This window comes from Paroedura picta, chromosome 5 (genome assembly GCF_049243985.1).
Source record: "Paroedura picta isolate Pp20150507F chromosome 5, Ppicta_v3.0, whole genome shotgun sequence".
Taxonomy (NCBI): Eukaryota; Metazoa; Chordata; class Lepidosauria; order Squamata; family Gekkonidae; genus Paroedura; species Paroedura picta.
Genome location: NC_135373.1, coordinates 12,231,314 through 12,245,036, shown reverse-complemented (window position 1 = coordinate 12,245,036; position 13,723 = coordinate 12,231,314). Strand labels below are relative to the sequence as shown.

The following is a 13,723-nucleotide window of genomic DNA, read 5'->3' as shown; positions in this document are numbered from 1 at the left end:
GGGGGGTGGGGGTGGGGGGGTTGGAATCCTCTTTGGCGGAGGCGCTCGGGGGAAGGGGCGCTTTTGGGAACACCCCCTGAGCCCCCCACCTTCCCCGTTGTCCCTTCTCTCTCTTTCTTCGCCTCGCCTCCCCCCCCCCCAATTTCTCGGCCTCTTGCTTTGCCACCTCGACCATTTCCAAAGGGGGGGAGAAGATAGCAAAAGGGGGAGCGCCGCCTGTCTCCTGAAAGGCAGGAGGGGGAGGGGGGCCCGGGAAAAGGACAGCGAGAGAGAGACACAGACAGAGAGAGGCGGGCTGTTGGGGAGAAAGGGGGGTTGTTGAGGGTCGCGCCCCCCACACTCCTGCGCGCTCTCGCGCTCTCTTTCCACCCCCTCCCTGCAAACTAGCAGCGGGTGTGTTGCTATCTCCCCCCCCCCCCATAAAACCACCAGTCACCCCAACCCCTGGCGTCTTGATGGGCAGCGACGGCGGCCGAGAAGCAGAAGAAAGGCTTACTTGAGAGCAGGACAGACACGGAGGACGGAGGGAGGGAGGGAGAGAGACCCCCTTTTCCAACGAGCAACTCCACCCCCCCCCCCCGCCTTGACCCCCAACCAGAGACTCTCGACATCGGCGCAAAATCGCGCCTGCCGGCACCCGGCCGCCGCCTTCTTGGCATCCGGGCTGCAACCTGCGCGGGGGGGGGGGGGAGGCGACGGTCCCCCCCTCTTCGTGGCGGCGCCTTCTTTTGACTCGCGATCCCTCGCCCCTCTCCCGCCTGGTTCGGCTTTTGGGCCGGGGGGGGGGACCATTTGCACCAGATTTTTTAAAAAGCTTTTTCCTTCTGTATGTTATTGGGGAGGGGAAAGGGGACCCCCCCCCCTAAAATGAAGGGCTCCTTCTTGGGGAAGCTCTGATATTTCTCTGCCTGGCCCAGGCCTCCCCCGCCGGGGGGGGGGGTCGACAAGAAAACCCTGGAGGAAACCCTTCGAGGCGTCTCATGGCCCAGCGGGTGAGTCTCTCGGCGGCCCTGGAGTCGGGGGGGGGGCGGGCGGGGGGGCGGGGAAGTTGCTTCGCTTCGCTTTGCTGCCCTCAAGAAAACAAAAGAGGCGCTCGAAGGGCCCCTGTGTGGCTTGGGAGGCCCCGGGCCCGGAGGGGCCCCTCGCGCCCCGACCCCCCCCCCCCGCCCCGTCCCGCACCTCCGCGGCTCCCGCGCGCTTCCCGGGCAACTCTCCCTGGCGCGGCGCCGCTGGGCCTGAGCTGTCACGGGCGCTTGCGGGACGGGGAGGGGCGCCGCAACTTTTCCGGGCTGGGGCTGGGGGTGGGGGTGGGGGACACACACCTTTGGGCCGCTCTTGGGCCTGCCTCCCCCCCCCCCCCCGTCTCTGGCTTCAACTTTGCGGGCTCGAGCCGCGCGGCGGGGCCGGAGCGGAGGCTCTTCGGCGGGGCTCGCCCGGCGCTTGACTGTCGCCTCCCGGCCGGCGGGGCAGCCCCCCTCCCCTCCCCTCCCCGGCCTCCTCCTGCTCCTGCTCCTGCTCCTGGCCGGGGGCGCCGCCGGAGAGAGCGGCCCAGGGGCTCCCGGCGACCCCGTTGCGTCCTGCCTTCGCCCCTGGCCTCGGCAGACCGGAGAGATGCGCGGCTCGGCCAGGCGGCCGGAGGAGGGGAGCGGAGCGGAGCGGAGCCTCTGCCCCAAGAGCGGCTGGCGGGCTGGTTCTGAAGACTGGCTTCTGCCCCCCCCCCCGACACGCGCGCGAAAAGAGCAGCCGCCCCCGGGGCATCCGCGGCCATTCCGGGGGGGGGGCTTCAGGCCGAAGGGCTGTTTTGGGGGTGGGGGTGGGGGTGGGGGTGGGGGGCACCTCCTCTGGGCAGACGCGCCCGCTCGATAACTTCGAAGGAAAGTGGGGTCCGTCCCTTTAAAGGCGCCTGGAGCCCCGGGAGGCTGTGGCCCCCGCCATGGTCCGCAGAACAAGAGCCCTTGGCGAGCCCCCCGGCAGCTCCAGGGCCGCGGCGGTCGCAGCGAGCAGAAGTCCGGCGGAGCCCGCGGCGGATCCGTTCCCCGGGAGGGAAGAGCGGCCGGCGCCCGGCGAGCAGTCGGCTTTCTGGCTGTGAGAAGAAGCTCATAATATAATTAGAATAAGAGCAGCAGCGGCATCAATGCGACGGTCCTCCGGGGTTTGGGTGGGTCTGGCGGTCCAGTGAGGGTCGCGGCCGGCCCGCGCCTCTCAGAAGCCAGCCCCTCCGTTCTCGAGAACTTCCTTGGCCCGCTCTCGAAGTTCGGCGCTCCCTCGGTCAAATATCTGGAATATTAATTCATTATTGGTAATCATAGGATGGCCGCAAGTCTCGAGCAGGCTCCTCCGGAGAGAGGCGGGCGATTCTCTAGACTTCTTGGCCCGGCTTGCAGGGGCCGAGCCGTCCTTCACGGGAGGGTCTGGGCCGGGGTCTCTTCGGCCGCTTAAAAGGCGCCTGCGGGGGATTTCTTCTGTTGAAACAGACTATGCAAATATCAGCGGCGAGAAAGCGCCCTTTCCCTCCGAGCACTTGGCATCGTGGGGGGAAAGGCACAGTCTTTTGGGGGGAGGAGGAGGGAGGGGGCGGCTTTAAGAAGGACTGGAGCTTTTGTTGCTGCGGTTGATCTCTGGAAAAGAAAAGCCTGACTTTCCCCGTAGCCGCAGGGGGTTAAAAGACGAGAAAGAAAGGAACAAAGACCATGAAGGTGACCCGTCCTTAAAAAACAAACAAACAAAACCCCCAAATTTAAAAGAGGAGAAAGTTGGGGGTTTTGTTTTCCAGCCGGAGACTGGGGGAAGAAGCGCGCGGAGACTCGCGACGGCCGAAGCGGGGCAGGCAGTGGAAATGGTTCGTCTACCCCAAATGGGGGGACTCAACGGGCCACGGGCGTGGGGAGGGCAGGAAACCAGGCAGGGATGCAGCGTGGAAGTCCCCGCGTGGGAAAGGCAGGCCGGGCAGAGATTCTCTCCCTCGCGCTCTGTTTTATCTGTCCCTCCAAAGTTCAGCGGCTTCGCTGATCTGAGACCGTTTCTTTCTTTCTTTCTTTCTTTCTTTCTTTCTTTCTTTCTTTCTTTCTTTCTTTCTTTCTTTCTTTCTTTCTTTCTTTAAACAGACGGAGCTTTTGGGCTCTTTTCATCCGTTTGACAGGAAAAAAACCAACCAGCCCTCAAGTGATTTAGGAATAAAAAGGCTATCGGATTATTTTATTTCATTTCGGGGGGGGGCAGTTTTGTAGGCGAAATCAACGGCTTGGGGTGGAGTTGGTTTTGCAGAAGGGCCAGCCACTTTTCCGGGGGGCGATGGGCTACTGTGGTTCGTTGTGGGGCTATTTTGCATTATTATTGTGGTTATAGTTGTTTTGCCCACAAGAACAGCAACAACATTTATTATTATTATTATTATTATTATTATTATTATTATTATTATTATTATTATTATTATTATTATTATTCACAACGGGCTGGTGTGCGCATTTAAGACCCGGTCTTGAAATTAACAAGGCCTGCTTCCTGAAACTGACCAACCAAGGCGTGAAATTGACTTGAGTGCCGAAAGGCTCAAGCTTAAAAAGATGGGAAACTAAACGGGGAAATTTGGAGCGAGGGAAGCACTTTATTTGGGGAGGAGAATTGGCATTCCCCAGAACCCCAAAGTGAAAGCTGTGCTGATGCCTGAAGACTGTTTTGGGGTTGGTGTTTTTGTTTGTTTGTTTTTTGATGGGGCAACAACATCTCAGGGAAGTCCCATCCTTTTCCCAAGTTGGAAACTCTGGCATTCCCTGGGGGTCACTGGGAAAGGTCAGTGGGGAGAAATCCTCGGGGGAACGATGCTAGAGCCGAGCTGGGCTTTCTGGGCAGAGTTCAGGTTTGCATTTAGACCTTTGTGTGCCCCCCCCCCCCTTCAATACCGGCCAAGTTTATATCAGAGAAACCCTCAACAAGATTTGTTTGGGAAAGATCCGCGTGGCGTGGCTGGTTGGATAATATTTGGGCGGATCATATTTGTATATAGGATAATATCGGGTTCTTGGATAATATTGGAGGGCGGGGGTTCTGTTGCCCTTCTGGAGAAGCAAGGCTAGGGTTGTTGAGCCCAGTCAAGGGGAGGTCTAAAACTTTCCTCTTTCCCCCCTTCTCCTTCCAGTACGATGACTTGGTGCACTACGCCGGCATGGACGGGGTCTCTCTGCCGGGGTTCGGGGACCCCCACGGTGGCCGAGCCCTGCCGCACCACTCGCTGAACCAGGGGTCCCCTTATGGCTCGGCGGGAGTCAACCATCGGCCCGGGATGCCCAATTTGGGCACCAACGATGCCTTGAAGAGAGAAAAGGACGAGATTTACGGGTAAGCCAGACTCGCTCGGCTCCTGCATCCTGCAGAACCGGATCGTGACCCTTCAAGTTCGGTTTTTTTTGAGGGGTGGGGGTGGGAGGAGAGCCCAACAGGTTTCTCGGTTTGATCCGGCTGCTCCCCACAACGGGCCTCAGTCTTACTCCCGAGGAAGCTGACATCCACTGCTGTGTTCTTAGACACCCAGCTGCCCAAAAGTTTATATCTGAACAACTCAGGGTGCAGGTGCGGAATCTTACTTCCGAGGAAGCCTGCCCAGGATCGGCGCTCATGCTGAAGCTGGGAGGGAAAATCAAGCAATCCACACGGGGCTTTTCACTCCAGAGCAGAACTGCGCAAAGGCCAGGCGAGTTGTCAATGCCTGATTCAGCACCCCCTCCCCTAGGACTCCCGGGGGGGGGGGTGGGTTCTCCTCTGTGGGGAGGAGTGAAACCCCCTTTGGCCTCACCATGAAGGCCTGGTCTTGGGGCTGTTTACTCAGGAGTAAAACCCACTCTGCAGACTGTCTCAGTGGATCTCTTCCTACCGCGAAGCCTTGATCCCTGAACGGCCTGTTGCCACTTGGGATCTATAGCTTCTCTGCTGAACGGGCCCGGGGAGAGCCGCGCTGGGGGATTCTAGCGGATCTCTTCGACAAGGACCACATGGGATTGGTTGATCCCCAAGGGTTCAGTGAGCTTCTTTTCCCCAAACGGCTCTGGAATCAGTGGGTTTCTTTTCCCCTGCAAATTAATCTCTCTGTTGTGGGGCTGCGTGGGGGGGGGGGCAGATTCCCACTCCTCTTCTTGCTTCTTCTGGATTTCCTCCTTTTCAGGTGGGTCTAGTCTGGGGGTTGTGGTGACTCCAAAGATCCATCGGTTTCCCCTGCGGACCACCTCTTTGTCTTCTTAGGATAGATCATTCCCACCCCACCCCTTTCCAATGCAGAGCCATATTTGGGGTGCCTGTTTTCATTGGGAGTTTGTTCATGTTGAGACGCTGGGGAGGTGGACCTGCAGCAGAAGGAGGAAAGTGATGGAGGTTTTTGTAAAAAATCAAAAAGGCAGGATTTGGAAGGAAAGAAATCCAGAGGAGTTAAAGGTGGTGGTGGTGGTGGTGGGGGGACCCTTTTCTTGCTGGAATACAAAAAGAAAGGAGATCTGAAGTTTGAAGGGCAGCAAATGGCTCCGTCTGAAAAGGGGGATTAAAACCAAGGGGAGCGGCCCTGGGGTTTCAAAGACCATCACTAAAGGATTGGATTCCCCTGGCCCATCTCAGTTTTTGAATTTTCCTCATTGTGATGGAGCAGCAGCTGTTTGAAGGGGTTTTGTTTTTAAATCTGGAGCAAGGGTAAGGGTCCACATAAATGGGCCAGGCACAGAGGCAAGTGAGTTGGCCATCTCGGTCTCATTTCCCATCTGTAAAATGGGAATAATTACAAGCCACAGGAGGAGGAACAGCTTTGGCAAGGGTTTGTAGGAAGAAATGGTTGGGGAGGGGATCGAAATCATTTTCTGCTTCCTGGGCTGAGACTGGATAATAGGAGCCTCCACTTTCAAGGGCAGTCTACCTCTGAATACTTGTGGATAGGGCGAAGACATAGGATGCCTCCATTTTAGTTCTAGCTGGCAACAGGCCCCATGGGGCATTTGTTTAGGGAGTGCTTCTCCAAAGGTCTACTCAAGGTCTATTTGGGTTGATTCAATGGGGCTGCTAATTCACCCCCAAAAGTAGAGGGGCGCAGTTGATTGCCTAAGTTATTGGGGGACAGGCATCGATTTAAGATCGCTGGCCATAGTGGATTACTCATGTTAAACTGCTTTCCAAATTCCATTTTCGACCTCAGACAAAATGCATATCGGCTGCTTTAGTCCCAAGCAAAATGTGCTCTTCTTGACTAGAGCAGCGGCTCTAATCTCGAGGCCTGGGTTTGATTCCCCAGTCCTTCTCTACATGCAGCTGGCTGTGTTACCCTGGGCCAGTCACAGTTCTCTCAGAGCTGTTCTTGCAGAGAAGTTCTCTCAGAACTCTCTCAGCTCCACCTACCTCCCAGCATGTCTGTTGGGGGGTAGGACAGGAAGGTGGTTGTAAGGTGCTTTGAGACTCCTTTGGGTAGTCAAAAGTGGGTTACAGAAAACAGCTATTATCCCCTCCCCTCTCCTCCCTCTCCCCCTCTTCCTCCTCCTCCCAGGAAACCTGAAAGTATCACAATAAATCTAGGGTGTGGCCTTATTTGGAATACTGCTCACAGTTGTGGTTCCCGGACCTCAAAAGGAGCTTCTAGCCTTGGTGCAGAGAAGGGTGGTGGGAGTGATTGCCAGGGCTGGACACCTCCCCTCGGAAGCAACAGGAGGAGGGAGCTTTGGGCTCTTGAGCTTGGAGAAATGAAGATGGGAGAGAGAGGGGCACGACGGAGGTTTACAAAATGATGCATGACATACAGAAGCAGAGAAAGAAGTCCCGGTCTCACGGTACAAGGACTTGAGGGAACTCCAGGAAACTGTTGATCAGGAGGCATGGAACAGAGGAAAGGGGGTCTGCGCTGCCGGCACAGACAGATTCAGGAGGGGATGGGATAAAGGGATGAAGCAGAGGTCCATCCGTGGCTCTTAGCCACAAGGTCTCGATGGGACCCTCTGTCTGGGGCAGGGAGGCTCTGTCTTCATGGTGCTTGGGGGGCCCACAGGGGGAGGGCTTCTGGCCTCACTGGTGAACCTCGGCTTTGGCCACTGTATGACACAGTGTCGAACTGAATGGGCTATTGGCCTGATCCAACATAGCTTCTTTTACATTCTTATGAAACAGGCCTGTTGCTTGTTTTGTGATAACTAATATCCTGAGATCAACTGCTGCTATCTGTGGAGGCTCATTTATGTATACACGGTGTAATGGCCCTAGAGGCAGATAACTGAGGCAGGGGGCCTCTTGAGCAAGCGGCATCAGCCCATTGCTGCAAAACGTTCCCTTTTCCATGGATCTGCCTAATCCAGTTTTAAAAGCCACTTTAAGACGGCGGCTGTGGGTTCTAATCCCCTTTTGCTCCCAGGGGAGCTTGGGCGGGGAGCTGATTTGCTCAGGCCGCAGTAGATTTGAGGCCACCCACCACTCACCTAAGGACTGTTGAGGGACTGTTGTGAGCATGAAAGGGTAAAAGAGAATCCTAAAATCCTAGAGTGGCAAGGGTCCCAACAGGCCATCTAATCCATCCCCTGTTCAAGGTGGGATCAACCTCAAGCAGCCAGGAGAAGGATCTGTCCAGCCACTGCCTGAAGACAGCCAGTGAATGATGAGGCCTACCTGGTGTTCTCCATTGGGGGGGAGGGATGGTGGAGTATAAAGGCAACCTGGCAGGATGTGTTGGAGGTTCTTAATTCATAAGGTCACCGTCAGTCAGAAGGATTGGACAACTCTTATCATTACACCCCCCCCCCCGGAATCCGCCTTGAGCCATGACAAAAGGTGGAAGATAAATATTTCGATACCCACCCCTTGCTTCCCTTCCCTGCCAAGCCCCCCAACTGCTCTTGTGCACGGCCTAGAAAACGTCCGGGATACCCTGAGTGGGCCAAAGCATTTTGCAAGGGAGGAGGGAACTTACAAAGAGAGCTCAATCGTAGTTTCTTTTTGTATTTCTAAGTCCCCTTTGGCTCTCGGTGGTTTGGGCTCCAGGTTCTCCCTGTGCAAACGATGGTGCAGCGTTTCAAATGGTGCTGCTGCTGGCCTCCACATCCACAGCTGGCCCTCCTCCCTCTGCAGGGTGTGTGTGTGTGTGTGTGTGTGTGTGTGTGTGTGTGCGTGCGCACGTGTGCCCACTGGCCAGAAGGAGACTGCGGGGAGCTCCCTGGTTAGGATTTTGCACTGCTTAGTCCACTTGTTCCTCAGGGATCTCTCTCCCAGGGGAGCTCTTGCAAAAATCACATCTTGAAATTGGCTGTGAGCCCCTGGAAGCAGGAAAAGAAGAAAGGGAGAGAAATGAAGACAGCATGTTTTAGAGGCGTAACTAGGGCTGGGGTGAGAGATTGTTTCCCTCTGAGCAACCTGCAACCAAATGTGTGTCCGCAGCTTGAGTCTTGACTTCTAAAGCACATTGAAAGTGGGCGGAACAGGCCCAAGAAAGCTCTGGGATCTTGCATTTCCAGGCATCTTCAAAAGATTACATTTTCCTTGTTCTGACCTGGGTAGCCCAATCCCATCATATCCTGGAAGGTCGGCCCTGGCTAGTATTTGTAAGGGGAGATGTTAGGGAATGCCGGGGTTCTGACACAGAGACAGGCAGCAGCAAACCATCTTTGAAGTCCCGTGCCATGAAAACCCTACAGCAGGGGTAGTCAAACTGCGGCCCTCCAGATGTCCATGGACTACAATTCCCAGGAGCCCCCCTGCCAGCGAACGCTGGCAGGGGGCTCCTGGGAATTGTAGTCCATGGACATCTGGAGGGCCGCAGTTTGACTACCCCTGCCCTACAGGGTTGCCATATGGGAGCCGTGACGTGACACAGCTTTCCGCCACCCCCAAGTCTTCAGCCGTTCTTAGGCACTGCCTGGCAAGAGCTGCAGTGCAAATTGTAAGCAGAGTTCGGCCTTTGGAAGGCCAGGGGCTGCATAGCCTTTTAGAGCCAGCTGGGCCTCGTGCTGTGCTCTTTAGCGGGGTTTCCTTTGAAGTAGGGCAGAGTTCAGCAGGCTTCATCTCTGAGCTATAGGGAGTTCTGCTCCTGAAGTAGAACCCGTTTCACACAACCAGCAGGGTGAAGTGAGTTCCATTTTTGCAGACAAATGCAGGCTCAACTGGGAGCTGCGTGGCTTCCAGTTCGGAAACTAGTTGCTTGTGCAATATACACACTTACAAGAATTGCATCCTACCTTTTGAAAAATCTGAAAAAATGTCACCCATTAGGGGGTCTGGAAGTCAAAGCTTCACACTTGCTCAGAAACAAGTCTTACTATTTTGGGGGGAGGACACCAGCATTGAACTCTTGTCTGGTTTTGCTCCAGATATTTTAAAACCAGTGATGGGAGGATGTTCAGCCAAATTCTCACATGTCACGTCTTTACCCCTCAAGGAAGGTTTATAGCCCAGCCTAACTAGACTGTGTCTCTTCCGTCTCTTCTTCTTTCTAGCTCTGCCGCTTGGAAGAGAACCGTGGATGTGGTGGGGAGGGAAAGGAATTTGCCTGCTTCATAACTCCCCTCACCCCTTTTGGGCCAGCAGCAAGAAAATTAAAATATTCCTGATTTTGTTCTTGTTCGCCCTACTACAAATATACTTTACAGGACATTTTACGTTTCTGCTTGATGAGGGATGCTTTGTGAGTGGCTAAATGTTTGTTGGACTAGGCTGTTTCTATAAATATCTCTTTCAGACTGTAAAGAAACAATATTTGTAAAAGCTGGGGGAAGGGAACGAGGAAGGGCCCTGAGAACAGAGTGCATGAACCTTGTAGGAACCTTCTCTTCCTCTTGACACGTGTTTCCCCCTCAGCCTGTCCCCCACCAGGCCGAAGTCCACAGCCGTCTTCTGAAGCCATCTTTGCACACCCACAAAGGAAAGGACTGCCATTTGGGGTGGTTTTGGCCCCTGGCTGGTTCTAACACCAAGCTAGGCATCTGGCAAGAGTCGGCAGTCACTAAATCAAACAAGCATTCTGGCCAACCAATGCTTTATGCGGGGAAAATGCAAAAAAATCTCCGGGCATACAAAAGCATCATTTTGGGAAAACGGCCTCAGAGAACATGATGGATTTCCCTCTCTTTCGTCTTTGGCCGTTCTTACAGTTTGAAGCTTTCCAGCTGTCTTGAAAGTGGGTTTATTCCTCCCCCCCCCCCCCGCAGCCCTACAAGACGTTAAAGTGCTCGGCCCACATTTCCTCCCCTCACCAACACCCTACCCCTAAATCCCTGGTTGCATCTGGTGATGATTTTAATTTGCAATACTTGCAAATCTAGAAAGAAAGGGAAAAAATGGGGGGAGCACAGAAGGTTATAGAATGTTGCCCCCCACCCCTGCCCCTTTAAACGTGGGACGTCTGAAAGTTCCATAGAGACGCTCACTTTACAGCTACACCGTTCTGGACCTGGCTGCAAATATTTGCGCAGCATATGGTGCGTGAACTTGTATAATGTATAGCCGGGAACACTCCGTCTCTCTCTCTCTCAAGCTACCCAACCAAATCTCTGTGTGTGTGGGGGGGGGGGGTGTGAAGGGGAGAAGTGTCACTGATTGGAGACATAAATTACACAACCAGAGGGAGGTGGGAGTCCCCCCCTCCAAATGAGGACTTTGGAATAACTGTCAGCCAAGTAGCAGAAATAATTCCGTAGGGCACACAATGGCTTCTTGAAGAGGAAGCCAATCAATGTTGCCTCGGATTTTCCACTAGAACAATCAGACCCATCAATCAGCTGTTGGATCAAGCACCAGTTTAAAAAGGTGTGCAGATTTGCGGGTTTGCCCAGGCTCACGCGTTTGTGGGTTTTGCCTGATGTCTTGCACACCTGAAGCCTCCTCATACTGCATCACCCCTGGTCAAGGTCGGTATTGTCTACTCGGGCTGGTAGCAACTCTCGAGGGTCTCAGGCGAAGGTCTTTCACAGTACCTCCTGCCAGGCCCTTTTTAAACTGGAGATGAAAGGCATTGAACCTGGGATTTTCTGAGCTCCAGCCTCACTTCATGGCTCTACAGGATCTCAAACGGAATTCTTTCCCATCCTCTCCTGCCTGGTCCTTTTAACAGGAAATGCCAGGGATCGAACCTGGGACCTTCTGCATGCCAAGCTGATGCTCTACCACTGAGCTCCTGCCCTACTTCATGGCTCTGCAGATTCTGCAGGTCTTTCACAACCCTGCCTGGTCCTTTCTACCGGAGGATCAAACCTGAGACCTGCATGCTGAGCTCTACTACTGAGCCATAGCCCCTCCCTGACACCGGTGTGTTACTGTAACTTGTTTGTGTGAATTGCTTCAAGTCCCCTCGAAGGATGCTTGTTGATGGACCAGCCAGTTCATGAACACATGAAGCTGTCTTATACTAAATCAGACTCCGGGTCTGTCAGGCTCAGTATTGACTTCTCAGACTAGCAGCCGCTATCCAGAATCTTAGGCGGAAGATTTCCCACCTCCTTCTGCCTGGTACTTCGAGCTGGTGATGCCAGGGGGTTGGACCTGGGACCCTCTGCATACCAGCAGTTGTTCCATCACTAGGCCACAGCCCCTCCCCAACACTGCTGTGTTACTGTGACTTGTTTGTGTGAATCGCTTCAAGTCCCCTGGAAGGATGCTTGTTGATAGACCAGCCAGTTCACACCTTCCGCTCAAGGTTCTTAAGAGTTGGAACTGTACATGGTTTCATTTTGTTAAAATATTTATATCCTGTCTTTTCACTGGGAAAGATCGCAAGAAAGGATGCCAACGGTCTTTCTAAAACAGCAGAAAACAAAATATAATATAAAAGGGCTGAATGAATTGATCCAAGGTAGATATCATCTTTCTGACTGTTGGCACAGTTCAAATATGCAAGAGAGGGACAAAGCATCAGGCTGCTTAAAATAATAAAATAGTTTTATTGTGAAGAAGAATGGCTTCAAATAAAGAGGAGAGATAGAGAGTCCTAGCTAACTGTGTAACTGTTCTCCATTTATTCTGCCTGTTCTGGAGGCAAGCAGGGAGGAAGTGTGCTCAAAAGGGCAGGAAATCTCCAAATGAGCCAATCGGGACTGGAAGAGATTGTTTGAAAAACATCACAAATTTCCTAGTCTAACTATGCTAAATCTACATCTCCTCTGATGCCCCCCACAGGATATTCCTCATATTCTTTTGAATTATGTGCACTACAGATCTGGCATATTCCAGCAGAGTCTATTTCAGTGTTGTCTGGCCGTTCTTTGTCCAGGTTGACACATTTTCTATTGCTGCCCTCACCTTATGAAATGTCACGCCAGGCGAGGTCTAGACAGCTCCCATATTCCTGGCTTTCCACAAATGTTGCAAAGCTGAAATGTTCAAGAGGGCATTTTATTTTTGTACAGGTAATGTAGGGTTAAGGGCCTCTTGTGGCGCAGAGTGGTAAAGCAGCAGACATGCAGTCTGAAGCTCTGCCCATGAGGCTGGAGTTCAATCCCAGCAGCCGGCTCAAGGTTGACTCAGCCTTCCATCCTTCCGAGGTCCGTCAAATGAGTACCCAGCTTGCTGGGGGTTAATGACTGGGGAAGGCACTGGCAAACCACCCCTTATTGAGTCTCCCATGAAAACGCTGGAGGGTGTCATCCCAAGGGTCAGACATGACCCAGTGCTTGCACAGGGGATACCTTTACCTGATGTAGGGTTGTCAGCCTCTAGGTGGGACCTGGAGATCTCTGGCTATTATAATGAATCTCCAGGCACATGAAACTGCCCTCAACTGAATCTGACCCCTGGTCCGTTAAAGTCAGTTGTGTCACTGGCAGTAGCTTTCCAGGGTCTCAGGTGGAGGTCTTTCCCATCCCCTCCTGCCTGGTTCTTTTCAATGGAGATGCTGGGGATTGAACCAGGGACCTTCTGCATGCCAAACAGAGGTTCTACCACTGAGTTACAGCCCCTTCTGAGAGAGATCAGTTTCCCTGGAGAAAACAGCTGCTTAGTAGGGTGGGCAGTTATGGCATTGAGACCCCTCAGGCAAATCCTGCCCTCCCCAGGCTTCATCCCCTAAATCTCCAGGTGTTTCTCCACATAGACCTGACAACCCTAGATAACTGGGCTGTAGGGTAATGCATCTGTCACAGGGGAGACCAAACTGTGGCTCTCCAGATGTCCATGGACAACGCATGCTGGCAGGGGATCATGGGAATTGTAATCCATGGACATCTGGAGAGCCACAAGACCAGTCCCCTGGTCTACAGGGACTGGGGACTGTTACTGTGTACCAACCGTTACTCCTGCTGTGTAATTTCTGTGTCATTTAACATGTCCTCAGGTTTGCTTCAGACTTCTGGCTTTATCAAGATTTCTACCCTCCGAGTCCAAACAAACAAACAAACAAACAAACAAACAACTCACTCACTCACTCACTCACTCACTCACTCACTCACTCACTCACTCACTCACTCGCCCTATAGGGTAGAACTCTGAATTGGGTTTGGCTAACTGTCTCCTTTGGTGTGGCAGGCACCCTTTGTTCCCGTTGCTGGCACTTGTCTTTGAGAAATGCGAACTGGCCACCTGCTCTCCCAGGGACACGTCCGGCTCTTATCCGGGAGGCGATGTCTGCTCGTCGGATTCCTTCAACGAAGACATTGCTGTTTTCGCCAAACAGGTATGGATGTTGAAGGGACTGGGTGAGCTACGGGCTGCAGTGGAGTGTGAGTGAGGGGACTGTGGGCTGGCTGGTTCGAGGGGGGGGGCAATGACACTGTGGTGTTTCTGTGCATACATA

At 53.6% G+C, this 13,723-nt stretch overlaps 1 protein-coding gene across 6 annotated transcripts in view; it reads left to right on the top strand.

The window, feature by feature from the left end:
• Nucleotides 1-31: 31 nt before the first annotated feature.
• The window catches only part of MEIS3 (Meis homeobox 3), a 61,172-nt gene continuing 47,480 nt past the window's right edge, over nucleotides 32-13,723 (top strand). The window contains exons 1-3 of one of the 6 annotated variants that reach the window (XM_077336527.1): nucleotides 32-992; nucleotides 4,136-4,335; nucleotides 13,456-13,603. In XM_077336527.1, the coding sequence (XP_077192642.1) occupies nucleotides 981-992; nucleotides 4,136-4,335; nucleotides 13,456-13,603 (360 nt within the window). In that variant the 5' untranslated portion in view covers nucleotides 32-980. Of the gene's footprint in view, nucleotides 993-1,850; nucleotides 2,086-2,578; nucleotides 2,840-4,135; nucleotides 4,336-13,455; nucleotides 13,604-13,723 lie in introns of those variants that run through there. The other 5 variants (XM_077336523.1, XM_077336522.1, XM_077336526.1 and 2 more) reach the window with 5 other exon arrangements.